The sequence below is a fragment of the Manis javanica genome, chromosome 11 (assembly GCF_040802235.1).
Source record: "Manis javanica isolate MJ-LG chromosome 11, MJ_LKY, whole genome shotgun sequence".
NCBI lineage: Eukaryota > Metazoa > Chordata > Mammalia > Pholidota > Manidae > Manis > Manis javanica.
Window position 1 is genome coordinate 19136632 of NC_133166.1, and position 27688 is coordinate 19164319.

At 53.5% G+C, this 27688-nt stretch overlaps 1 protein-coding gene and 1 long non-coding RNA gene across 5 annotated transcripts in view; one reads left to right on the forward strand and one right to left on the reverse strand.

Moving 5' to 3' along the window:
- On the reverse strand, positions 1 to 16926 carry LOC118973884 (uncharacterized). 2 transcript variants are annotated; one of them, XR_012122569.1, is made up of 5 exons: positions 16819 to 16926; positions 6246 to 6351; positions 3164 to 3350; positions 1533 to 1596; positions 1 to 292 (listed from the first exon to the last, which is right to left on the reverse strand). It is a non-coding gene; the product is annotated as an uncharacterized lncRNA (long non-coding RNA). The 2 variants fall into 2 exon arrangements; XR_012122568.1 differs by having other exon boundaries at positions 1 to 424.
- The window catches only part of WNT11 (Wnt family member 11), a 20511-nt gene continuing 9199 nt past the window's right edge, over positions 16377 to 27688 (forward strand). Inside the window, exons 1-3 of one of the 3 annotated variants that reach the window (XM_017674078.3) lie at positions 16377 to 16867; positions 20460 to 20635; positions 26861 to 27096. In XM_017674078.3, the coding sequence (XP_017529567.1) occupies positions 20559 to 20635; positions 26861 to 27096 (313 nt within the window). In that variant the 5' untranslated portion in view covers positions 16377 to 16867; positions 20460 to 20558. Of the gene's footprint in view, positions 16868 to 18359; positions 18497 to 20459; positions 20636 to 26860; positions 27097 to 27688 lie in introns of those variants that run through there. The other 2 variants (XM_017674076.3, XM_017674077.3) reach the window with 2 other exon arrangements.

Here is a 27688-nt window from a genome sequence, read left to right on the forward strand (position 1 = left end):
CAGGAGCAGGAGGTGAGAGGGTGGAGGGGCCAGGAGAATAAAAACCCAGACTGTTTCTTCTTTTTTTAAGAGCCACAAGCTGAGATCAAAGGTGATATTTTTACAGTAACTGAAATAGAAAACCACTGGACACACAGTGGGAGGTGAGCAGCCGGAACACAGGCCCTTTTATGCAGCCTGTGGCCATAGCAGGCACACCGCCTCTGCCATGGAACATGGGGGACAGTGTGGCCATGATCTTCCAAGTCAGGTTCCAGAAAGACAGGAAGACAGTGAGCTATGGCCCTCGGTGCTGCAAGAGGAGAAAGACGGCAATGAACGTTGTAGTGAGCGCCCAGTGCCTGACACCTTCCGCCAAGACCACCCTCTTCATTCTTGCTGTGGGTGTTGGAGCTGTGCCAGGCTCTGTTTCATCCTCACTGAGCTGAGTGAGGAAAGATTATCATTAACCCTCTTTTATGGAGAAGGAAACCAAGGCTGCAGGGATAAATGATTTGGTCAAGTTCCACTGGGAATTGAGAGCAAATTTAGGACTAGAACCCTCGGGGTCCTGGTTCAACACGACTCTCTGCTCTCTGTAATCAGTCACTTACTTATTCACATACCAAATTATTTACAGAGCTTCTGCTCTTACTTGTCCTTGTTGGCCCTGCATAACAGGGCCACCCTCAGGTCTACTAGGGCACAAGTGCTCAAAGTGTGGTCATCAGACCAGCAGAAGCAGCCTTACCTGGGAACATGCCAGAAATGCAGATTCTCAGGTTCCATCCCAGACTTAGTGAACCAGAAATTCTGGGAGTAGACCCAGTCCTCCATATTTTCATGAACTCTCTAGGTGATTCTGAGACATGAAGTTTGAGAATCACTATACTGCATTAGCCTCTGTTTCTACACCTGTACTTCAGGGAAAATCATGATGCCCGTCTCACAAGGTTGATCCCATATCAGCGAACACATGTGCTGGGTGTGTTCCCTGTGCCAGGCATCCTTCCAGTCCTTTATAAAAATTAACTAATTTAATTTCACAAGTCTGTGCAATAGGAACAACCTTTTCCTCATTTCAAGGATGAGGGAATGAGGGGACAGAGAGGTAAAGTAACTTGCCCAGAGTCACACAGCTAATAAGTGGCAGAACTCTAGAATCCAAGGTCTTAACAGCTCACCAATGGAGAGCCCCCAGCAGAGGGTCTGGCTCCGAGAATGTGTTCTGGGCATGGCTGGAGATGTGATGACGGCAATTAGCATTACATCATCTGAATTTGAGATAATGAGCCCCGTTTTGTAAATGTGAAATCTGCTGCCTTGTCAATGTCCAGGAGTGAGTCAGCTGCAAAGACAGCCTCAGTGTCTGAAACCCCAGTGCAGCCCAAGGCCCTCACCATCCATGCAGCTTAAAGACCACAGTATACCATCTTGGTCTTCTGGAAACATCCCAGTTTGCTGTCGGGAAGAGCACTGTGCTCCAGCCCAGGTGGGCTGGAACCCTGGTTTGACCTCTGAGGAGCTGCATGACCTTGGACAAGTTGCCTCACCTCTTTGAGCATCCTTTTCCCAATCTGTGAAGTGGATGATGACAGTCCTAACTCTGCTGGGTTCCTGTAAGGGTTAGAGAAGGTGACGTTTGTACCCAGCACGGATCATGCACAGAGCTGGCCATCAACATGCAGCTTGCCCCCCTTTTCTTCACCTCCCTGCTGCTGCCTCAGTCTAAAGACCAGCTCTGGACCCTGAAAAGGTTTGAAAAACAAAGAAATAAGCCCCCAAATGATGAAAATGCACTTGGCCTCCAGCCTCCCTGCCCTTTTCCAGAATCCCTTGAAACAGCCCCCCAGCCAGGATTTCTGGGGTGAAACACTGGCAGCTGCTGCCTCCAAGTCAGGGTGAAGTAGCCATGAAGGGAAGAGGAGGTGGCCTCTGCACACCAGCGCCACCGGCCAGGCGTCTGCAATCAGCACAAGCTTCGGCCTGTCGTGAGGCGGTTTGGCCCACACATCTGAAGCTCATTAGCTGCCTCCTCCCTGGGGGTTGACCCCTCTTGGCGAGAATTATTCCAGACAGAGCCACAAAGGATGAAGCAAACCAAGACCAGGTGAGGTGTGGCCACGGTTGGGGCGGGACATCGTCTCTTGAGTGTCCTCTAGGGATCCCTGGATTGCAGAGGAGGCTGGGAGAAAGCACCAGGCCTGGGCCCGGTCCAACCACTGGCTCCCTGGCCATGCAAAACTGGAGAGAGGTCCTTTTCCCTTTCTGGGCCTCAGTTTCCCCATGTGTGCATTGTAGAAAGGGCAAGCAAGATACACATTGAGGGCTTTCCAGTCCTGACATCGTGGAGTTCCAGCCTGACTTATAATTCCTGTCCTCTGGGGTTTGGCCCAGTGCGGGTAGGAGGTGAGTGATGGGTGGTGGTGGGGAGATACTTCAGGGATGGAGAACCATGACCGTCCCTCAGGCTGGACATCACAGGGGAGCTGTGAGGGGAAGACCAGAAAGTGGTACTGCATTCCAGAACAGTCAGCTAGGTGCCACCTCGGTCTGCATAGGTGACGGATGGTGTGAGCTGAACCTCCTGGAGCAGGGCTATAGCTGGGCCGATGGCCAGGCTCAAGAAACTCTTCCTTCTCTGGACCCACCACTCCACCCTGCTGTCTAGATAGGCCACAGCTGACTGTCACCTAGCAATTTCTCTTGACTCCTTATTTTATGCCTGGCACTATTCTAAGCACTGTACACATATTAAAATATTTAACCCCCTTTTTACTGGTTGACAGGTCCTGGGTGATTGACCAGCCTGGAGTCTGGCCCTCATCTGCCTGTCCTGACATTGACCCTCCTCAAGACACCTGAGAGATCAGACAAGCTGTCCCTGACCATGTCACTCAAGATGGATGCCTCCTCCCAACACTGTAGTGACGGACACCAGGCAGTCCCCCTTTCCACTGACACAGTGCTCTTGTCCCCTCCCCAGTCTTCTTCCCTCCTGGGAGCCAGCTCTCCGGGAGGCTGTTGCCTGGCGGGCTGGGAATCTGAGCAGAGGGGCCAAGAGGGCTACTGCAGAGGGCTGTTCACGCAGACCTCGGTGAAGCCTGAGGACTGTCTCCACTCCGAGCACAGAGGCCCACTGTGGGGCCTGGGATGGGCCCGCCCCTCAGACAGCAACTCTTACCTTCCGGACAGCGTTGGACGTGCACACAGCCATCTTGGGCTTGTCTGAACCTTGGCTTTTCTCTGGACACCTCACTCCTGGTTGCTGCTTTCTTTCTTTGATGGTTAACACTGCTGATGACCAGGCTGGAGAGCGGTTTCCTGAGAAGTCATCTACTTCTCACAGGACAACCTTATAACAGGCGTTTCTAAGAAAGAGCCAGAGAGAGGTGGGGACCTGCCCAAACTCACACAGCCAGTCAGGACTGAGACAACCCTGGATTCCAAAACCATTCCCAACTAGTGTATCGCTTTCAAGTAGGAAAAATGAATTATATAACTGCAGAAAAACACGAAACTGCAGTAAGCAAAAGCAGAAATAAATACACCTTTTCTCTGAAACTGTACTGCCCCGCCCCACCCCTTCTCTCCTCCCAGGCCTCAGTCATAATCAGTACCTCACCTCCTTTTGCCAACAGCTGTTCTCTGAGGAATAAGCCTTGACAGCACATCCTGAAAGACAGCCTTAGACCAGATTCTGGAAAGGCCTGGCGTCTCTTCCCCAAAGGCAGAGCTTCCGCCCAAAAGGAACTGTTTAAGTGCAGAATATAGTAGGAGAGGCTCCCAGCCAGGGGTCCAGAGTCTGTATCCAGCACTTCCTGGTCTGTGGACTCTGTGATCTTAGGCCAGTCCCTGCCCTTTCAATTTCTTCTGCTGTAAAATGAAGACTTAGACTTGACCAAGCGGTTTCCCCACAGCCTATCTGAGTCTGCTGGCTTCTCTCGGGCAAGGACCACATGCTCTTCTCTGAAGTGGACCACAGGATTGAGAATCAAAGGGCAGGGTTCAAGCTCCCCCAGGGCCATCACTCCCTAGCCATGTGACCCTGGCAGGGCACTGCACCACTCTGCCCCCTCCTGGGAAGGTACAGATCAGAGTGCTCATGCTCTGTGTGTTCCCGGGCTGCCACAGAGCCCATGAAAGGTGGATGTCAAAAACCTCTGGACGACAGAAAGGACCACTCTACTGGGTTACCTGAGGGTGCCCCCTGCCTGCCCAGTGCCTGGCTCCATCCTGGCTCAGGGGGTCTGGCCCAGGCCTGCAGACGGAGCCACCGCCTGCCTGCAGGCTCCCGTAGATCTCTCAAGAGGAGAGTGTGTGGACCCTGGGCCCAGCCCGTGTGTGAAGTGTCAGTAACGTTGCCCAGAGGGCCTCAAGGCCCATGACATCATGGACAGAAGTTTCCATGGTGGAGCTCCCAGAGCTCAGGCTACTTTAAAAAGCAGCACTGCCTTTCCTCCTGCCTGTCTTTTTCCATTTTGGCTGAGGCCTGGAATGTGAAAGCGGCTACATCAGTGCAGCAAGGAGTAAGGCTAGGCTCCCAGACTGACTCTGCTTTCTGGGGTCCAAAAACAATGGTAGACCCGGGGAGTCTGGCCCCTGCTTCCTCTTGTCCACTTCCACCCCATTCCAGGCTCCCCTGGCAGGATCAGGAGAGGGGGCTCCAGTGGCCTGCCTCTGGGTCCCAGGTGATCTCTCTGGACCTCAGCTTGCCATCTGTTATGGTCTGGAGGTTTGTGTCTCCCCCCCCACAAATTCATATGTTGAAACCTTACCCCCACCCACTTGTAATGATATTGGGGGAGGGGCCCTTGGGAGGAAATTAGGTTTAGATGAGGTCATAAGGATGGGGGCCCCCATGATGGGATCAGTGTCTTTATAAGAAGAGGAAGAGAGACAGGAGCTCTCTGTCTCTGCAAGTGCACACAAAGGGGTCGCGTGAGCATGTGGTGGGATGGCAGCCGTCTGTAAGCTGGGGAGAGGGTTCTCACCAAGGAGCAAGCTGCCACCCCCTTGATCTGGACTTCCCAGCCTCCAGGACAGCGAGTGTTAAATGTCTGTTATTTGAGCCCTGCAGTCTACAGTTTATTGTAGCACCTGAAGGGACTAAGACACAGCTATGAAATGGGCATAATAACCCCTCCCCTGACTATTGCTGATAAGAACAAAATGGAATAATAGCTAACAATTCATTTAGTCATGAATTCATTCAACCAATGTTCATGAAGCACCTTCTGTGTAACAGGCATTGTTGCAGGAACTGGAGTATAGCAAGGAGCAAACTAGACAAAATCCCTGCCCTCGCAGACCTGCCACCCTAGTAGGGGAAGACAGACGACCAGAAAACAAGCGAAGGATGCAGTGTGCCCACTGATGGTAAGTGCCAGGGAAGAAGAGCCTACCTAGACGTAGGATAGGAAGGCCAGCAGGGAGGGGTGCACCTGTTTGCACTTTGATAGAAGGTGGTCTGGGCAGGCCTCCCTGAGAAGGCGCCCTTGGGAGGTGCTGAAGGAGAAGAGAGGAAGCCATGCAGTCACTTGGGGGAAGGCACCCCCATATGAAAGGACACTGGCTATTGTAGGAAGCAGCGTACACACTGGAAATGACTTCTAGGTGTGTCTCCTGTGTGTTGAAAGCCCTCAGCTCCACTCTGGGTACAGACAGGCTCTGCACAGTTAAGGGCACAGCTGGATGGTGCAGTCACATCTTACCTGCTAGACTTAATTTATCTGGGCTTTGCTAAGCAGCTCTTTAATGTCAGCACCAGAGACTGCCTGAAGGTGCCAGAGAGAGCTCAGACTTGCTGCCTGACCAAGCAGACTGGGTGTCAGGAGACCTGGGCTCTAGTCCTGGCTCTACTGCTGGCTGACAGTGTGATATTACATAAGGTGCTGCTATCTCCGGGCCTCAGTTTCCTTCAAATAAGATGGCTCATGGTTGCAAGGGGCTATGGAGAAGGGGGAAAGAGGCATGACTGCTGCTGGGTCTGGGGTTTCTTTTTGGGGTGATGAGAAGTTCTGGAAGTAGATAGTAGTCATGTTTGCACAACTTTGCGAATATACTGAAATCCACTGAATTGTACACTTAAAAAAATATTTATTAATAAAGGTGGTTAGTTGGACAAGATGACCTCTAAAAGAAGAAGCACTAATATTTTTTGTGCCTACAGTACCCAGGGGCCTGGCCTCATCATTATGTCACCTCAGAATATGTAGAGTTCTTTCCAGTTCAGACTATCTGTGATCCAACACAATGATACTCACATTACCAGTAAGCCCCACTTGAGCCCTTCCTTCAGGCCCAGTGCTAGTCTAGAGATTGGGAGGAGAAGAGGAGGGGATGCATTCTCGCCCTGCAGGAGTTCAGAGCCTGTGGAAGAAATCAGAAGTGCACGTTGTGACCAGAGGTTATTTTCTTTAGGTCTAGCTCCTTGCTTTCCTTTCCTTACATAGGAAAGAAACCAAAAATACAAGGGAGGTACAAAACTATGTGGCCATACAGGGGCCCTGGGAGTTGATATATTCATTTACGCATTGGGGCTGTTGCTGGGTGCTCAAGATACAACAGTGGGCAAGTCAGACCCAATCCTGACCTTAGGAAGGGAGATAGACCTTAAAGTGATCAAACACACAATTAAGAATTCCTGTCATTATTGTGATTGTAATGCGGACCATGGAGGGAAAACACACAATGTATTGAATGGGTTAACAAGGGCACTGGTATGGCTTGAGCTGAGTTCTAAGAGCAAGTAGGAACAATGAAGGAGTGTGGAGAGGTGTTGGTGATGGTGTGAGGTGGGTGTTCCAGACAATTCCAAGGCCCTAACTGTCTGCAGAGGAAGGCAGGTGTGCGTGAAGCACAGAGAAGTACAGACAGCTGAGCAGAAACAGGACAGGCCCAACCCTGCAGGGTCTTAGAGGCCAGGGGCCTACATATCCATTTATGCTTGCTGTCCCCACTCACTCCCAAGTGTTCCAGTTGGACAATAAACTATACAGGTCTCCTACCTTCAGGCCATATTGAGAATAAAAAAAACAGATAACCCCATTTTTCAAATGGGCAAAAAATTTGAACAAACATTTCTCCAAAGGAGATCTACAAATGGCCAGTAAGCACATGAAAAGATGCCCAGCGTCAGTCACTGGGAAAATGCCCATCACAAATACAATGAGATACCATGTCACACCCAGCAAGATGGCCAAAATAAAAAAGACAGAAAATAATAAGTCCTGGTAAGGACGTGGAGAAATTGGAGCCTTCATACATTGTGGTAGAAATGTAAAATGATGCAGCCACTGTGGAGAATGGTTTGGCAATTCCCCAAAAGACATATAGAGTTACCATATGATCCAGCAATTCCACTCCTAGCTTTATATGCAAGAGAACTGAAAGCATATATTTCATACAAGCTTGTACATGAATGCTTACAGCAGCATTATTTATAGTAGCCCAAAAGTGGAAACAACCCAAATGTCCATCAACTGATGAATGGACAAACAAAATGGGGTCTGTCCATACAATGCTATATTATCCAGTTGTAAGAAGAAAGAAAGAAATGCTGATACACTGCTACAACATGGATACATTTGGAAATGAAACTGAAATGTCCAGAACAGGAAAATCCGTAGAGACAAAAAGGAAATCAGCAGTTCCTAGGGGCTGAGATGGTGGGTGGAATGTGGAATGATAAATATAGGATTTCTTTTTGAGGTGATGGAAATGTTCTGAAATTGGAACGTGATGATGATTGCACAAATTTGCAAAAATACTAAAAGCCACTGAATGGTACATTTTAAAAGGGTAAATGTACAGTAAGTGAATTGTATCTCTTTTTTTTTCTTAAAAAAAGTAGTTTTGTAAATCTGGGGGGGAATGTTGCAGAACACTGAACCCAACTTCCGCCCCTTCCCCTTGTTTAAGATGGGGAGATCATAGCCCAGAGAAGGGAAGGATCACACAGCAAGTTTGAAACAGAGCAGGCCTAGAACCCAGAACTGCATCTGCTCCTGCTCCCCTGACCAGATTATCAGTTCCTAGAGGACAAGAACCTTTATTAATCTCGTACCTCCTATAATAGCACAGAACTTGGCACACTTCACTTCAAGTAAGGGACAAGGGTGAGCTCAGGGACTCAGATGGTCTGCCCCACCCCCTGCCTGTTTCTTCTCTTCCTTCTTCCCTCCCCCGTGTCTTCCTCACACAGCAGGAAATATGGCTGCTGGAAGCTCTGGGGGTCACACCTTCAGAGCTTGCATTCCAAAGAGGAACTAACTGCTTTCTCCCAGAACCCATTTATGCCAGTGGAGGGAAACAGCTCTGTTTGGTCCAGTTGGGTCACATTATGTGGCTAGGAAGATGCAGTTCTCCAAAAGACCAAGCCTTTTAGCAGGGTACTTACTGGGCTCTGTGATGGGCAGCCCCACCAGCGTCTCAGGAAGTGGGGGGAGGGGAGGGAAGGAGGGATTTATTTCACCATGAGAAGAGGAGGGGTGTGGGGGCTGTTGGGATGATCCCAAAGCCAGGGAAGCAGGCAGTCATGGATTTTAGATGCAGAGTGACCTGGGGTGCCTGTCCCGGCTTTTCACTTTCTGGCTATGTGCACGTGGGCAAGTGACCTCCCACCCTCACCCATAGCTTCTGTGTTCTGGACTGCAAAGTGAGAACAGTAATTCCCAGCCCAAGGAGTTGTAAATATTTGAGATAGGGAGCTTAGAGTGAAAGCCTAGAGCCTGGCACACAGTAGGAGCTATGCTAAGGGCAACTACTATCCTTGTTATTGATGCTTTGGGTGGGTTGATGTTCAGCCTTGGGTCAAGAGCTGAGGATTCTGAGAAAATGCTTTAGACAATGGGGGTTTCCCAAGGCCCAGATCCCTAGCCCAGGGCTGAGAGGGTGGCAGTGAGAGAGACCACTCCCCCCTGGGAAAGGATGTATTAAGTATCATATCTGTGGGGCAATGTCTCAGGGGCAGCTCAGCGCTGCCCCAACCTGCTAATGACCTTGGCCTGATGACCTGCCCTTTCTGAGCTCAATGTTCCCTGAACAAGAGAGCACGGCTGTGGATGGCTGCTCAGGGCTCCTACTCATCTAAGGCTATTATGAACTCAACTAATGTCACCTCCCAAAGTGCCCTACACTCCCATTTTACAAAGGCATGGAGCAGCCTTCACTGCAGAGTTGAACTCCAGTCTTTGCACAGCCCTGTGCTGGGCATGGGGACTCACAGATGACCCTGACCAGGCCCTGTGCTCAAGGCACCTGCAGCCTGCTAGATGAATAGACGTAGTCACGGGAGCTCAGTCACTGATGCCCTGTGTGACTTTGAGCAAGTCACCACCCTGCTCTGGAGTTATCTTTTGCCCCCTTTGTAAGGGAAGTAGTTAACCATGAGGATGACAGCCTGTGACCAGGCTTGCAGCCCTATCTGGTCCCACAGAGGTGGCCGGGTAGCCCAGCCCCCATACTGCAGCCTTAGCATCTAATGACATCATCCACAACCCTCTCCGTTTCCCCAGCAACTGGGGTGCTGGCCCAAACTCTCTAGGGTACCAGGCCGTCTGGATTTCCTTACACACAACTGTACCTCGTCCACATTTTCACAATTAAATTGTCAGTTTGGGTTAAGTGCTGTCTGCTGACAGCTGTCAACCTCTCTCTGGCTCCCCTCTCTCCACCCAGAGCAGGTAAGTGAGACCATCTTGCCCAGTTCCTCACTGCTGTGAAAAGAAGCCAGGATGTGAGTGGGAGGCAGGAGGTCTGGGTTCCAGCCCAGCTCTACCATACATTTGCCGTGTGGCCTTGGGCATGTCACTTCCCCTCTCTGGGCTTAAGTCTCAAAGGAGCCCATAACTGTGGCAGGACTTAGAAAACTGTAAAGTTTAGCTCAGGGACCAGGATGGTTCATAAAATGAGCCAGCAGATGTTGCAAGGAACTTCTGTGGGTCTCCAGCAGAAAATGGTTAGTCCCACTCTGATTTACCCTGTATATATATCCATCTGGCTACCGATCTGGCCCTGCAGGTTTTCTTTTCTGCCTCCTTCATAACCTGTTCCTACACTGAAAAGGCAGAAAAGTTTCTCTTCCCAACAGAACCTGGCTGCAAAGATGCAGAATGGAGGTCCTGGGACAGAGGGTCAAGGGCCCTGCTCCCTATAAGAGCTGCGCCCACACTGAGCAGCCAGCTCTCCCTTCCAAGAATGGGCCGAAGCCACTCTTGCTCTCACCCCATTTGTCCCCTCCCAGGCTCTCAGGAAGTCTCTCTCTTCTTCCCTCCTTACCCAGCCCTAGATATGCCCAGACCTGAATCCCATACCTGACCTCCCCCTGCCCGCTTCAGACCTCCTCCACATCCCCCTGGGCAAAGCCCATGCTCCTTAGCTCAGTGTTCAGGGCCCTTCCTGGCTCGGGCCTGTCCTCCTCCTGAGTTGTTTTCCCTCTTGCTGCACTTGATACCAGCAGCACCAAGCCCCCCACTTACTCTTCCCTGAATCCAAACTTCTCCCTCTTGTCTCTGCTTAAGCTGTTCCCACTGCTGGGAATGCCCTCCCCCACCCCCAGCCACCTGACAATTCCGCCCCCACCTGCACATTATTTATATAGACATGAACGCTGAGTACAAATGAGCTCTCCATCTGGAACTGTTTATGTACCTGGCAGAAAAGGAACTAACCTTTATCAAGGGTTGATTACTTGCAGAGCATTTTATATATGTCATCTCTTTAAGCTTCATGGCAACTCTAGGTGTTCCTATTTTCCAGATGAGATAACTGAGGCTCAGAGACAGGAAGTGTCTTGTCCAAGGCCCTACAGAGGTGGGGTTGGGGTTGAAACTCCATAATGTGTGATCCCAGAACTCACGCTTGTTTTGGGCCTTGGTGAAAACACTTGCCTTGAGGTTATGGTTGTGTCCGGGGTTCCATGTACATGGCAATATTTGCCATTAAGGGAGGTTGCACTGCTTTGCAAATGCCAGGGACCACTGTTATGTACCCAAGGCTGTCAAATAGAGGAGGGCATGCAGGAAGAGAGCCAGAGCCACCAGCGGAGTTATAGGTCTCTGCTCTAGATGGATGAGGACCTTCTCCCAGGCAGTCATCCCAGAATGGAAGAGACGTCCATTCATCTCAGAATGAATGAAGGGAGTGAGCTCTCTTCCCTGGGGGTATGCAGGCAGAGGCTGGGTGAGGACATTCATTCATTCATTTTTCCACTTTGGAGCAAATACAGTTAGCTAGTCCTGAGGGAGCACTAAGCACGCAGGTGGGCAAGACAGCCATAACTAACCACACGCTGGTTCCCAGAGCAGCGGAGACACCTCCAGGGGTTCCAGGGGTTCCAGGGCTGCAGCTACAGGAGTATGAGAGCCCAGTTCTGAGATTCAGAAATGATCTTAGATAAGTGCGTATTAGCTTTTTCACTATTTAAACCTGGCTGCTTCAGGTATCTCTTGCTATATAACAAAGCATGTCAAAATTTAGTGGCTGACAAGAATGATTGACTGGTTCTCCTGAGTCTGTGGGCTGACCGGGCGGCTCTGCTGATCTCACTAGGCTCACTCACATGGCTACATTTGACTGGTGGGTCAGTCAGGTCTAAGTTCTGCTGTATGGCTGGGCCAGCTGGGCCCCTTCCATGTGGCCTTAGGGCCTCTCTCTGCACTGGCCCTTATCATCTAATAGTCCAGCCTGGGCTTCTGATGTTCAGCTGGTCTGGGCTCCAGAAGAGTGGGAGCAGAAGCCTAGGCTCTATAATGTGCAAACTTCACTTCTGTCACAGGCATTCCTCAGGGCCAGTCACGAGGCCAGCCCAGATCAAAGGGTGGGGAAACAGATGGCACCTGTGGATGGAATCAAATTTCAATGGGGTGTATATGTCCTGGGATGAGAGGAATTGGTGCTGTTAAAAAGCTACGTCATTCTGGCCTTCCCAGAAAGAGTTCACACCGCTTATGGCCTGGGTGTCAGGAAACCTGATTTCCCTTGTCTCTTGCACTGTAGACTGAGTGATGTGAGACAAACTGCTCTCCTCTCTCAGCCCCAGTTGCTCTGTACAATGGGGGCTCTGGGTGTGGCTGGTCTCTGGCCTGTGTGTGCAGGGTGAGACCCAGAGGCAGAAACACCGACTTGGAGAAGAAACTGCTAACCTAGCTAGACACAAGTGCCCCAGTGTTCCACTGCTTCCCATTCATCCCATTCTGTTCATTCCCAGGGTCCCCCGGCAATAACAGCCATCCATCAAAGGGAAGACATGTGACTCAAGCAGGCCAATCAGCCATTTCCCTGGGACTGATACAGAGGCCCAGGAAGACAGAAGTTCTCATTTGCCCAGAGTCCAAACTGGGGCTGTTGGTGGCTGCACAGCAGGGGAAAGGGATGAAACCTGCATCTGCTCAGACAGCAGCAAGAAGCTGAAATGCGTGTCAGCACTCCTGGGGGCACTGGGGGCACTGCATGAGCCAATTGGTTTCTCTTACGTTTAAGCTAGTCGGAGTGGAGTTTCTCTCTTGGAGATGAAAAAGGCCTGAGAAACACAAACATTGTCTCCTGAGCAGCCACCACCAGAATTAAACAATCAAAAGTTGAAAGCAGCCTTTCAGAAGGGACTTACGGAAGGAACACCCTCAGTAGACATGACGGGTGGCATTTTGTTATGTGCATCCAGGAAAGAAACCTCTCCACTGACCCTCCCCCAACCAAGCCTGCTCCCTGAGCCTTGTAAAATAACAACTGCTAGCCAGCCCAAGGTAACTGAGGAGGAGAAAGTAACCCCCTCCCCAGGCAGTAGGCAGACTTCAAAGCGCCCACAGCCCTGAGTTTGCAGCCAGGCTCTACCACTCACCCTCTGCAAGATGTTGCATAAATTACCAGATGGGCCTGGGGCTCAATGTGTTCATCTGCTGAGTACAGCCTGCCTCACCCATAGGCACAGAAACTGCCTGGTGCACAGGAGGTGCTCGCTCAGTCAGCATCAGTTCTTTCCTGCAAGGTTATCTTCCAGTAACCTTGGGAGTGGTTCAGTGGGTTTCTCACTGTACACATGATGAAAACAAGGGCCACAGAGGTTGAGCGACTTGCCCAGGGTCATACAGTGGGTAAGTGAAGGAGAAGAATCTGAGAGCCAGGCACAGGTGCTCTGATGACATGCTTGCTGCTATTTGATGCCCCTCTCCCTTGCCTGTAAGATCTGGCCTCATGGAGCGGGCCAACCCCAGGGTCATTGGACAGCTGGGCCAGGCTACTCTGCCCAGAGCCCCTGTGCACTGCCTTCCCAGGAAGGCCTTTCTGAAAGCACCCTGGTGCTGGAAACAGCTCTCTTTGGTCTCATTGTATCCACTGTGTTGATGGTTCATACTATAAACAGGTAAGGGTCAGCCCTGGTTGGAGGTGAAAAAATCCCTTGGAGGTTATCTAGTTCAACCCCCTCACTTACAGATGGGGCGACTGGGTTCAGAGAGGGCAAAACAATTATCTATCATACAGGGCTAAGGACCATATCCAGATCGCGCATCCCCCATCCTGGAAGCAGCTGCCTCACCCCCACCCACCTCCACCAAGGCCTTGGCCCCAGGGCAGGGAAGCTGAGGTGGTGGAGGGGTCAACAGAGGTTAACATGGTGAACAGAACTGTAGCTTCCCCCTTCCCCATGTCCTTTCAGCTTGGGTGTCCCCCCCACTCCACTGGGCGGGGCTGTTTGCAGGGGCTGGGCTGAAAAGCCCGCTAACAGGAAGCCCCCAGCACATCTGGGCAATAGGATAACCAGAATCATCCATGGTTACTGAGGAGAAGGAAAATATATTAACACCCACTGCAGCAGCGGTCAAGCGTGTGCCTACCCTGCTCAGATCAGAGCCTCCTCCTCTCTGAAGGGCAGCCTGCAGCCCAGGTGGCCAGCACAGGCCTGACACACAGTGGCCCTTGAGGAGGCCCCCGGCAGGGGGAAGGAGGAGGAAACGGGGAGGTAGAAGATCAGTTAGTTCTGAAGATGAAAAAGAACATGCTCTGTCTCAGTGAATCCCAACATGTCTGAGGTGGTAAAGTATTCCCCCTTATACAAGTGGGGCCTGGGGCCAAGGGAGGTCTCCCTCGACTCAGTCCAAGATTCTGCCACACTTCCTCATTCCCCCGCTTGGCCCAGGACAAGCGGCCAGCTGAGCTGATTGATTCCTAGGTCTAGATTCTCAAAACAGAGCTGAGTACCTGGGAGGCGCCAGGAGGGATCAGGGCTAGGCTTCAGGGGTCTTGGGGTCTTCTGACTTCCCCTCTACTCCTCTCCAGACAATGGTAAGTCACTATCCACCTCTCCTCTGTTTCAGTGGGGTACACTAGCTATAGTGCCCAAAAAGACCTCCGTTTCAAATATCAGCTCAAACACTTGCCAGCCTCACTCTTTAGAGCCTTAGGTTCCATATGATGGAAGGGGGGTACTAATCCCCATCTTGGAGAATTATAGAGGATTTGATGGGATTGTATTATGGATGAAGAAACTAAGGCTCAGGGTGGGTAAGCAACTTGCTCAAGATCACACAGCTAAAAATAAAATTGGGCAAAATCAGTAGTGGAACCCAAGTCTATGTAACTCCACACTGCTTTCTGTTTCAACTCTAGCTGGGAACCAGAGGGAGACTTCTGGCAGAAGGACTGCTTATGAAAATGTTTCAAGGCAATTGACTTAGCTTCTCAAGAGAGCAGAGAGCTAGACCCAGAGGAGGGTGCACCCCAATAGGACAAAGGCCACCTGGGATGGCTCTGACTGTGGTGACCAGAGTGCCATGGGTGGGTGAACTAAGGACACTCTTGACTCCTGGAGGCCATTGTCCCCAGCCTCTTAATTGAAGCAGCCTTGTCCCTGTATCCCCTTCCCTGACATACCACCCAAAGCCCCACTACCTTTCCACAGTTTTTATAACCTCCCCACTTCCCATGACTTTCACTGAGCCCAAAGTCCTTTGAGAGGAGATGGGGGTGTCCCAGCCCCATCACAGCCCCAGGACATCCCTATGACTATGTGCAGGAGTATGCATGCATTCAGTGCTGCATACTGAATGGGAAGCTGTGTGCATTCTCACTGTGTGCATGGAAGACAAGTGTGTTTGTGTGTGAACTGGTTGGGGGCAGTTATGTGTGTGGCCTGTCTTGAAGATGTGTATGGCCATTTCACTCATGTGTGCTACTGAGTGTGTGTGGGTATATGGTATACGTGCAGGTGCCTCCCGTGACCGTTTGTGAGGTGATATGTTCCAATCCCGTGTGCATGGGGGACTGGCTGCCCACATGAAGAGGGTACTTGTACCACCGAGAGCCTGCAGCAGCCTCTGGGCCCAGATGTGTGTGTTGATGTGGAGGTACCTGAGGCCAGGTTGGGGCCGCCTATCAGTACCCCTTCATGGGCAGCTGCAAAACATGGGGAAAGAGTACCAGGTGTTTTGGGGGGAACACTGAGATAAGTGTTCCTTTTCACTAAGTATGTGTTTCCCCTTCTACTAATGAACTAGATTATCCTTTGGACTGAGGTCCTTGGGGTGGGTGGGGAGCAGACAAAGCCATGGAAACCTCAGCACCTGATCCAGCAGTTAGAAATGGGGGGGAGGGCGGTACAGTCAGCCAGGAAGGCTGTGGTGGCAGTGGTGGGTAGTAGACGGGCACTCATCCAACCAGTTCCAGGGAGGTTGGCCCAGAGCTGCCTGACCCCAGCCAGGTCTACAGACCCAGGAAGCCCTCTCTAATCCCTTCTAACTTCTGAACCTCAGTCATCTACAGATGGTCCCCTCGGGATTGGAACAAGGTACCCGGGACGCCTGCTTCCTTGGTGCCTAAGGTTTACAACCCGATTGCACTTCAGAGCACTTGGGCTTCCTTTCTCTGCAGAGAACTCAGATTCCTTTTCCAGAACTGGAACTAGACGTCTGGGGGTGGGGGTGGGGGTATGACCCCGTGAGGGACGGGCTGGGACGCCAAGGCAGCTCTCAGGAACCCTGAAGTCTGTAGGAACCGAGATGCTCTACGAACACTTAGTGATACACCGGCCTGGCTGCAGATTGAGACCTACTTAAGTGGAACTTCCCTCTGAGCCTTGGCTTTCTCCTCCGTCAAACAGACGGCTGAGGTTCCTTTCCCGGCTTGCGGCAAGGTTTGGAAACTGCCCTACCTGGGCCCCACGCGCCACAGGCATGCAGTAAACTCCAAGCAGGCACGCTTAGTAAACACCAGCTATAGTTAGTTAAGTTCTCTCTTTGTAACTCGACAGGGTGTGAAGTCCTCTGTGCCTCTGGCGCCGCGGGTCCGTGGCATCCGCGGGGTCCCCGCCCCCTCCCCTGGCGCGCGGCTGGAGCCACCCGGTGGGGTTTCAGCACGCTGACGTGGGCGGATCAAAGCGACTGCCGGCGCCTTATAAAGCAGTTTGGGCGGCCCGCACCAGAGACAGTGCCCGGCTAGGAGGAGAGCTCGAGCGAGCAGGCGAGCGGAGACCCCAGGAGCCGAGAGTAGCTCAGAGCAGCCCGAGTTCGCTCCTGTGTCCTGCGGGACCAGAGCCGGCCGCCCCTCGCGGGGATCCCGGGGTCCTTCTCTGGCCACTTCTCAAAGGGGGCTCCCGAGCCTCCTGCCTAGCCCGGGGAGCGCTCCGATCCTCTGGGCGCCGTGCTCGCCGCTCCCCAACCGGCCTGGGCAGCAGGGCACTCAGGGTGCGCCCGACAAGCGCCCCAGGAGGTGAGCAGTAGCTGCGGACATCTGGCGGGTGCTCAGCCAAGACCTGTAGGGCTGGGGGCGTCCGGGTCCAAGGGGGACGGCGGGTCCCCATTGGGCACCCACTCCCGGGTAAGCAAATGAAGCCCTCCTCCATACCTCTCCTTCGCGACACTCCGAGGAATTCCGACTGAACGCGGGGGACTAGGTGAGCCAGCTTTACGCAGATGCTTGATAAAGGTGGGCTGTGCAGTAACTGCACCCGCCGCTAGCATTCTCGGCCCAGTTTTCCCCCACCACCCCAACCATTGGATCCCCTCCCTCTCAGTCGGCCCGCGGATGAGGTCATGCCCGAGCCATCCCGGGGGTGGGGGACTTGGATCCTGCGGCAGGGCAGAGGGTGTGTGGCGGAACAAGAACGGGTGGCAAAAGGCAGAGAACTATGGCTTCTCCAACCAAATTGGGGAGTGCGGGCGGATGCCGTTAAGAGCGGTTCCCAGAGGCGGAGGGGCAGGGAGAGAACCGAGACTTAGTTTATAGACCTGCGCTCCAGCCTGGGCGGTGGGGAGGAGAGCCTTGTCCTTGGCCAGGAGGCACATCTGGAGCCGCCACGAATGTCTGGTTGAGCTCGCGCACAAGTCCCACACCTCCCATCTCCTGGTACTAGGGTGCCTCCATGGCTCTCTCTGTCCTTAGGAACTAAGGGCCTGGCTCCAGAGGGATAGTGGGACGGGCCCCTAGCTCCCCCACCCGGCGCTTCCCACTTCCAAAATAAGCCGTCTCAAGGGTAACGCAGCGCGTCTTCTAAAGAAAAGCAGGCATATCTTGCAATATTCGCGGCCGGGTTACAGGCCAGGCCTAGCTCCGAGTCGCAGGTAACCTTGGAAGGGGTCGCTGGGCGTCACCGGCTTGCAGGGTCTGCTCTGTGAACTGAGAAACTGGAGGCTGCAGGCCCGGACCGCGCTGAACCTTACGCGCGGAGCGGACACTCTGCCCCTGCGCGCTGTGCCCTCTCACCACCTCAGCGCGGGCTCATCCTGGTTGGTGAGGTTCGGCACGTCCCGGTCGTCTCGGCTCAGGCGCGGCCGCCCTAGCAGTGGGGTTTCCAGAGCCCGAGCCTTTACAACCACCTGTTGGAGTGGGGCTGTGGCTACTGCGCTCGGTGAACAGCTCGGTGGCCCGCCCTGTTACCGGCTTTGACCTTATCCCCAGCGTGTGGAGGAAGGGATCGTTCATCTCGGCGAAGACACAACGCTTTGACGCTGGCCCAGTACGCGGCCAACCCCAAAGGCGGCTAGGCGCTGGGCCTGAAGGCAGTTCGGGGAGATTTGGGGCAGTTCACCCACCCTGGCACGTGGATGTCTCATAGAACGACAGGAACTGAGAGGGCACTTATTCTACAACTCATCCCATCCCCAGACTGGAAACCTGGGACCCAGGAAGAAGAGGGTTCTTGCCCAAAGTCCCACCGCGAGGAAGGCAGCTGAGGATCCCAGCTTAACCCCGTCTTAGCGCCCCCTGGCGGGTCGGGAGCTCCGGGCGCGGAGTGCGCCCTGACCTGCGGGGCGCAAGCTTGAGGGTGACCCAGCGGCCCGCGCGGCTGTCCTGACCGCTCTTACACAGGATAGGAATAATCCATTAGGACCCAGAGGATCGGGCCAGGCGCTGCCTCCTCCCGTCCTCCAGCGATGTGCTGGGGAGGCGGAAGGAGAAGCCCGGGACCTGCGGTGCCCTAGGAAAAGAGCCGGGAGTAGTTGGAGGCCTGGGTCCCGTGAGCCGTGTGACCCGGGTGGCCCTCCTCTCTCTGGGCCACTTGGACTGGACACGGAACCCCGCTGTGAGTCCGCGCTCTCCTCCCTCCGCGTGCAGCCCCTTCCGCGTCCCGACCAAGGAATGCTGGGTGCCTCGAAGGGTGGTGGTGGGATCCCACACTATGAGAGGTGGGTGGGAGAGAAGAGAGACAGTGACAGGCGTTTTGATCCCCCCCCCCCCCATATCCACCAGATATTTTTCTCGTTCTCAGGAGTGTCGTAAACTCTCAGGGCCAGTAAAACACGGTTTGGATGCAGGCTGGGTGGGAGGAGGAAGCTCAGTTACACTGTGAGCCCCGCTGAGACCCCTAGCCTGGACTCGTTTGTTGCAAGCGCTTCTCTGCTAAGCGCCTACGGGGAGACTGCGAAAGAGAAAAAATGTAATTCAAGGTTTTCTCCCTGCCTTCCCCTGGGTTATGCCAGAAGGCTCCAAAAAACCTGGGTTTCAAATTTGTGTGTATGTGTGTGCGCTTAAGGCACACAAGTACATGCGCACACTACACAGGTATACGTAATAGTGGAAACTTAGAGGGGAGCGCAGAGACCCGCAGACTTCTGGGAGGCTGGAAGACCTCAGGAGATGCGTGGCTAATTCCAGTCCCTTGTTTCTATATATGGGGAAACTGAGGCTGGGGTGGTGGAGAGCTTGCCTAACCCACACTGCCAGATGGGAACGCCCCCTTCCCGCTCAGACGCCCCAACTAAGGTGGGCACCTCCTTTTTCCAATTCCCCAAACCCTTTAGAAGGAAACCCTTTGTCTTGCTCTTCCTCAGGGGAGAGAGACTGCGGCTGTGTTTGCCTCTGGGCGAACACCAGGTGTTGGTAAATTTTAGAGAAGTTGTAAAGGGAGTAACTGAAGTGAGAATGAAGAGGGAAAGAAGAAGAAAAGAAAGAAAAAAGCCGGAGAAAGCGGCTCTGTGACCTGCGGAAGGGCTGGGTAACGGCTGCTCCGCGGCCCCTGGACGCCGCCTGGCGGCCGGAGGCGGCACACGCCGGCCCGTGAACTTGCTGCTCAGCCCAAACCATGCTTCCCCCGCTAGGCTCTGGCCTAGGCACCACCCCGACCCTCCAAAAAGGGGACCCCTAGAGAGGGACTCGAAGACTCGGGATCCTGGACAGCCCGGCCCTCACCGTACAAAGCCCTTTGCCATCCCATTTCTCATAACCCCCTTCACAGACTGAGAAACTGCTTCCCAGAGCAAGCTCCACTATCCTTGCTTTCTCCCAGCCCGGGTCTCACCAACACCGGGTCGATGTGGGAGCAGAACATGGGCGTGGGCCTGCTGCTCACCCGCTGAACAGCCCCATTTCACATCTCTGCGCCTCAGTTTTCTCGTCTATGAGATGGGGTAGTCATAGTACCTATTCCACAGGGTTGCTGCTGGGAGGAGCAAATACGATCACGTTAGGTGAACTTTATAAAAGATGTATTGTGTTCGAATCCCATTTGTAGCCCCACTTTACTTAAGAGATAAGCTGAGGCCCAGAGGGGGCAGAGAATGGACAGGGTCATAATAACTGATAATTAATACTGCAGAGAGAGTCCAGACCCTGGGCCGGGAATCTGCTCCTGCTCTCGCCCGCCCGCGGTATCAGCCCCGGACCCCCCGCTCCTCTCGTTTCCGACCCTCCCGAGGTCTGTGTCCCATACCGGCTTCTTCTCTGCCTCCAGTGTCTTTCAGCCTGTGGCTCTGAGCGTCTCTCTCCGTGTCTCTGGTCGCCCCCTTTCCTCCCCACCAACGTCCTGGGTCCCTGCCCGAGGGGCGCAAAGGCACGGCCAAGCCGGGGGTCGCGCTAGGTGGATCTGCCTCGGCCGCGCTCCCGCGACACCTAATTCGAGCCTGACGCCGGGCGGGAGGTGACGCCCGCGGCGCGCTCGGCCGCCCCAGGACCTACCCCTCCTTCGTAATTTGAATGAAACGCCCCCTGCTGCGGCCCCCGCCCTGAGCGCTGCCGTAGCCCGCCGCCTCTGCTCTCCCCGACTGCAGGCGGCGTGCGCGCAGGAGAAGCGGCGGTGGCTGTGTCCCCGGCAGGACTTCGGCACAGCTTCTCAAGGGTGCGACCCCTGAGCGCGCCCGCCGCGCGACATGAGGGTGCGGCCGCAGGTCTGCGAGGCACTGCTCTTCGCCCTGGCACTCCAGACTGGCATGTGCATCAAATGGCTGTAAGTAGGGACCCCGGGTCACTGGAATGGGCGGCGGGGAGGCCCCCTGGATTCGGCCAGCGCGCCCCCAAGACCCTGGAGCAGAAGTTGGCTTGGGAGTCGTGGAAAATCACTCTTTTAAGCCTCCTTTTCCTACTCTGAAATATTGTCCTTAACCTCCCAGAGGGTTGAGAAGCAGGAATGAGACGGGGCGTGGAGGGCGAGGCGTTGCCCTGTCCTGTGCCTCTGAGGGTTGCGCAAGACAGCCACAGGGGCAGATGGAAAAAGAGAGCATGGTCGAGGGGCCCAATCAAGAGGGTCTGTGCCCTGCACACGGGGCCTGCTCAGTATGTTTCCTGTCAGTCTCCTGACGCTAGCAGGAGATCCTCAAGCAGTCCTGACCCGTCCACCTGGGTGACCTTGGGGAAGTGTCCCTCAGTCTCTGGGAGCCTCAGTGCCCTCCTCTGCATAAGGAAAGTAAGCGTCTACCTTCTTCACGGCAGATGAGAGAAGCTGGTAAGCTGTCAGGTGCTGTGCACATGTGAAGAGTGTGTCTTTAGATGGAAAGTGTTAATGGGGATTAGGTGGGAGAGAAAGCTCCCTTCCACCCAGCAGAAGGGGAGTGCCTGATTTCTGCAGGGATGTGGGCGGTGTAGGCAGGGAAGGAGGAGTAAAACCCAACCCCTTCCTGGAGGAGCTGCCCTCTGGGCTGGAAGAGATAAGCTGAGGCCTTAAATAACTCCGAGTGCCCTAGGGGAGACCAAGGCGGTGCTGTCAGGGGAGGGGAGACCACCTGGCAGGGGACAGAGGACTCTGGGAGACTTTTCAGGGCTGGTGCCACCAGGCTGGGCCTGAGGAGCCTCTGCGAGTTTGACTTCAGGTTCTTCAGGTGGAAGGACTCCCCTGAGCTGTGGGGAAGTCTGGGGCGTGGGGATGCAGATAAGACAGGCAGGGGACGGATTATGGAGGCTGGAGAGGGGCTGTGAGGAAGGTTCATGGATTAGCTGGAAGACAGTACGATAGTGGCTGGGCCTCCAGCAAACAGTCTCGAGGTCACCTGCCCTGCCTCTTCTGGGGCTGAGTTATCGATTAATTGGTGACTCAAGAAGAGAACCCCATCTTCTTGCCTTTCTTGTTTGCAAGAGAGAGCCTGGGCTCAGCGGCCTCCCAGCTCAGGGGCACCAGCTCTTCTCAGCTGCTCCTGATTGGGCTTATGAGAAATCAGCCACCTTCCTTCTCTTGTGGGTACCTGGCACTGTCCCTGTGGATGGGAACTTCTGATCATGGAGCCCAAGTTCTCCTTGCCCACCACCACCATTTTATAGATATGGAAACTGAGGTCCAGAGAGGGAAAAGATTTGCTAAAGCACACAGGAATAAAAGAGGCCAAGAACTAGGCTTGCTCCTGGAGCGTGGTGGGGGACACTGCTGCCATTCCTGTGCTACAATGGGGACACTGAGGCTCTGCAAGTGTGTGACTTCCACAAGCCCCCAGCCAGGCATGTGCCTGGATAGAGCCTGGCAAAGATGGCTAGCTAAATCCCGTGTCCATGTTGTCCCTACTGCATGGCCTGTGCTGCTACAAAAATGGGTACAACTCAGTGTCTGCCTTAAAGGAGCTCCTAGCCTCCTGGGGGATATGGACATGAGAAAAATACAAAGTGGATTTTGGGCTGTGTTCTAGGAGAGGGGATGTGAGAGATCAGAAGAGGAGCAGGTAGTCTCATCTAAGGAAGGTGACTTTGGGCTGGGCTTTGAGGGATAGGTAGGCTTCTGATGGCCAAGGATGGAATACAGAGCAGGCGCCCTAGGTAGGAGATGGTGGCCAAGCAGAAAGGCAGAAGAATGCATGTGGGGAAACAGAGCAGGAATTACAGCAGCCCCCTAAGGAAATCCCCAGACTCTGTCTCAAGGGCTTTAGTCACTTAATTTTGACAATATTTCTATGATGCAGGTGACAGTCTTATCACTACTATTTTACGGATGAGGAAACTAAGGTACAGAAAGGTTAAGTAACTGGTCCAATGTCACACAGCTAGTTAATGGTAGCTATCAGATCAGAAACCCAGGCAGACGGGCTCAGTGAAGCCAAACTTCTTGATGGTGGTTAAACTCTTACTGGAGCTGGAGATGGAGGGGGATGCAGGAGTAGAGTTTAGGAATAACAACAATGTGTGTGTGTGTGTCCTTGCTATGTGCCAGGCACTATTCTAACTCCTTTATGTATACTGTTTCCTTTAAATCTCACAACCACCATGTAGAGTGGGTTCTGCTATCACCCCCGTTAAACAGAAAAGGAGATGGAGGCACAGGGGACTCTCTGTCACAGCTAGTAGGTGTAAGGGAAGTATCTGGGGTTAGGCTGTCTGGCTCTGCGGCCTGTTGGTTGTAGGGAGCCGCTGGACAGAGGGGGACAAGGAAGTGTATAGTGTAGGTGGAAGCTGGGGACTCTTCCAGGAGACTCAACTCTCCTGCATTGTCCTGGGGGTCCCCCTGCCCTGGGCTTTGAAAAGTGAGCTGAAGATGAAAGGGGTATTTGACGTAGGAACTGAAACCAGATGTGGCAGAGTGACCTGGAATGCCCACCTGTGGGGGACCTAGCACTCAGCCTGAGCCTCCTGATGGGATGGGGGAAAAATAGAGGGGTCAGAGCCCAGCTGCTCATGGAAGCATCTGGCCAGGGATAGCCTGGGGGACCCTTCCCCTACATCTTCTCTCACCCAACCTGGGTGTCAGGAGACTCTCAGACCAGCAAGTGGGGGGAGAGCCAGGTGGGCTGTCTGCCTGCTTCTCTGGCCACCCTGGTTTGGCAGTGGGGTGTGGTTTGGGAGGAAGAGTTCAATCTCCTGTGAAACACTGGGGCTGTCCAGTGAGAGAAAAGACCCAGGGTGGCTGGGAGGACCCATAAAGGCCACCCCACTCTCCCTGGGCAGCTCTGCCAGCTCGCAAGCCGGGAGCCAGACCTTAGGCAAATCAATCACTTCAGCCTCTCTGAGCCTCAGTGTCCTCAACTCTTAAGTGAGAATGAAAGAGCCCTGGTCTGGGATCTGGGGGCCTGGGCTCTAGCTTGGTTCTGCCTCTGATTGGCTGTGTACAGGTCTGGGCAAGCCCCACCCTTCTCTGGGCCTCAGTATCCCCACTTGCACAATGGGAAGCAGACACTGTGGCCCAGTGAGGGGCCGTGACTGGCTCCAGTTTGCCTGTTGGTCAAGCAGCTGTGCGCAGGAGCTGAGACCTGTGCTGAAACCCCAGCTCCCAGATGAGAGGCCTGGGCCACCCAGCAGCCCTCGTGGCACAGGACTCACCTCTGAACTCTGAACTCTCTGTTCCCTGCTGTCCTGTCTTCCACCCTCTCCCCCATGCTCCCACCCCTAGATAAACCAAAATGTTTTCAATTAGAGGTCTGCTGCAGTGAGGCAAGCGGGAGGAGATGTCCAGACTGGTAACTCCCCCGCCTCCTGCCCTAATCCTTGATTACCTCCCCAAGGGGGACTTGGTTAGAAACAGTCATTACCACTAATTACCAGATGACCACATCACCCTCCTTGGGAGTAGAATCCGCAGCCTCCTGCCTCCTGATCTCTGGGCCTGGGCATGCATGCTCTGTGGGCCGGACCCCGTGGCATGCTGAGGCTGGCCACTCTGGCTGAGCCACTGTCTCCAGCAGCTCTGCACCCATTGAGGACCTCCAGAATGCTCCCAAGTTGTCCTAGTTGTCCTCTGCCTGCGTGGGCGTCCTCACCCAGGTTTCCCTCACAGCACCCTCTCTCACCACTGTCTGGGGAGGCAGATGCTTCATGACTTCACAGATGGACAGAGCAGCCAAAGGTCTCCAGGCACCAGAGCACAGAGCACCCCTCTCTGGGAGCTGCAACCCCCAACCCTCAGGAAGTGCCTGAGCTGAGCTCTGCAGAGAAAGGCTTGGCTTGAGCAGGAGCCCAGGGACAAGACCTAGAAGGCAACCACTCGGCTTGAGTGCCCACTGTGGGCCTGGCATTGTGCTGGCTGTTTTCTCATGTATCTCATGTGCTTTATGAAACAGTAAACTGGCTCAGAGGGGAAGGAAGAAATTTGGGCAAGGGTGAAGGGCAGAGAATGTTCAGGACAGGCTGAGTTTGATGGCCTCCAGCCCAGCAGAGAGGAGACCCAGGAAAGAGAGACCAGGTCTGTGGAAGGAAGGCATCGGGAGGAAGCATTCAGCACTGGGATGCCTCAGGGTCCCCTCTACAAAGCAGGGACACTAATTTCCCAGGCCAACCCCTCTGGGTGCTGGGAGAATGGGCTAGAGCATGAAATGAGACTCTAACTGTAAACTGGAGAGTGCTGTGTCCACGTGGGACAGTGTGTCCACATGTGTGGACAGAGCTGGGTGGAGGTAGAGGGGTTCTAACACTGACAAGCAGGCTGATGGGATGACATCTGCCACCAGGAACAGCCTGGGCAAAGGTGTGGTAGGGCAGTCGCTGTTGGAGAAACCCCATGGGGATGGCAGGATAACTAGACATGTAGAGGCCAAGGGTAGGAGGCTGCAGGGTGGGAGGGCCAGGCTTTGAGGGGCCTGGAATGTCAGATGGCAGCCCTTGGCCTTGCCTAGTGGGTCTGGTGGGTCACGTGGGACAGGGGGCTGTTTGCAGGGAGGAAGAGCCCACCAAAGGAGCGAGTGCAGCAGCTTCCATCACCAAGTGCTGACCACAGCCTATCAGCTCTGGGCAGGGCACGGAACAGGCAGCTGTCTAAGTCAGTCCCTCCGATAAGGGTGGGAGGTTGCTGGGAGGGGACAGGTTAAGTGACTTAGTTAAGGTCGCAAGGAGAGTAACGGTGCCAGGCCTGTGCGTTCTTTGGCTCCAGGGTGCCTTCCTGGGGATCTCAGACCGGGAGTCCTGGGATCTCGGCCTGACCAGGCCTCAGCTCTGACCCTGGGTGAGGACTGCTGTGGTGCACGTGGGGCACACGGCACATATGGCTGCAGACTGGCCTTCTCTTGCCTCCTGAGCCTCCAGGGGCTGTGGTTGCTGGCTGTGGGGCAGGGGGCAAGAGTGTGTGGAACTCTTTAAGACTGTGGGGTCCCTCTAGCCTGTGCTTAGCAGAGATACTGCCTGGTGCCTTCTGCTCCTCAGAGAAAGCTTGAGAGAAAGGCAGATCCAGAATAGATCCCTGGACCCCAGAACTTTGGAATCCCAGTGCCCAGAGCCAGGATCTGGGAAGCTGTTAGTTCCTATAACACATCAGGGTTCATGCAGAACCCCAGGACAGCATTTTCCAAAGCATGGATGAGATTGGTGCTCCTCAAACAAAGGGTTTTGTGCTCAGCAGACTTTGGGAGTGAAACCAAACCAAACCATTGCTTTGCGGTGCTCCTCAAACAAAGGGCTTTGTGCTCAGCAGACTTTGGGAGTGAAACCAAACCAAACCATTGCTTTGCTGCAGGACTTCTCAGGGCATTTAAAATGTAAATGTGAATCATTACTCTCCAAGGGGGAAATAGTATACCATGTTCCCCAAATGTGGTTGACCATGATCCCTTTTTTCAGAATGTCTTACTGGAATTCATTTTGAGAAATACAGTTTACAGATACAGACACTGAGGCCCAGCGAGAGACAGTGATTTTTGCAAGGTCACACAGCAAGTTAATGACTGAGTCTAGTTTATCACAAAGTTGAGTGGCTCTCTAATCCTTTAATAAATGCCTAGCATGTATGTGAGATTTTACAGCCTAATGAATGAATTTAATAATCAAAGGAAGCCATGGTGGGAAACTCTAACTCATGTTGTCAATCCAGTTAGTGCTCAATTAATAGTGCATTTATTAGCATTATTATGATTATAATCTAGTATGTAGCATGGTGTCTGGCACACATTGGTGCTCAGTGTTGAATGAAAGTTGAATAAAGAATAATAATCCAGAGGTGTATAAGAACAAAATACAGCAATAAATAAGAGAGTGCTGGTGAACTATAAAACTGTTTAGTGTTAATATAATCATAATAAAGTTTAGGCAGTATGGAAGTTGTAATCCGATGTGATTAATGGGGGCCTGAAACCCAGAGAGGGACAGTGATGTGCCCAAGGTCACACAGGGGTGGGAGGGAGCATCATCGCTCTGCTGGGGACAGCACTTTGCCTCCTGGTTTCCTGACTCCTCCCAGCAAAGCCTTCTGAGCTCATTGAGTAGAGCATGTGGAGGAAGTGCATCCCCTCAACCCTGACTTTCCTTCCTCTGATGGTTGCCTTTTGCTGTTGCGTAGGGCACTATCCAAGACGCCAGCAGCCCTAGCACTGAACCAGACGCAGCATTGCAAGCAGCTAGAGGGCCTGGTGTCTGCGCAGGTGCAGCTCTGCCGCAGCAACCTGGATCTCATGCACACCATTGTGCAAGCCGCCCGCGAGGTTGTGAAGGCCTGCCGCAGGGCCTTCGCAGACATGCGCTGGAACTGTTCCTCCATTGAACTCGCCCCCAACTACCTGCTTGACCTGGAGAGAGGTAGGGAGCCTGGGTGGGGAGTGGGCTGCTAGGGCCTGCAGAATCCACGCAGGTGGGGATAGATGATTGCAGGCATAAATACACGTGTATTTAGATGGGTGAGTGAATTCATGGATGGATGGATGTGTGATGGGTGTGTGAGTGAGTAGATGGATGACAGGTGTATACACAGAAGGATACAGGCATGGATGGAGGGGTGGATGAGTTAATCACAGATATGGGTAGTCGGGCATGAAGTGATGAATGATTAAACATAGGGCTAGGGAATATATCAGTTCAGGGGAGCCTGGATGACAGCACAAATACACGTGTACCCTAATGCGGGAATGCAGGAATGAATAATGCCAGGGGACTGTGGGAGGGGAGTGTATAAAGAGAATGCGCTAGAGCCCACCCTCAGGGCAGACAGGTGTGCCGCTGATGATTCTGGATGGCCAATGGAAGCTGCTGTGACATGCACAAAATGACGCAGGGACTAAAGGACATCTGTGGAGAACATTTCTTGGAGGAGGTGGCTTCTGGGCTGACTTTGGGAGTCCTGAGTACAATAGAGAGGCTCTTCATGGGCAGAAACGCCCCCGTGGACCTCCTC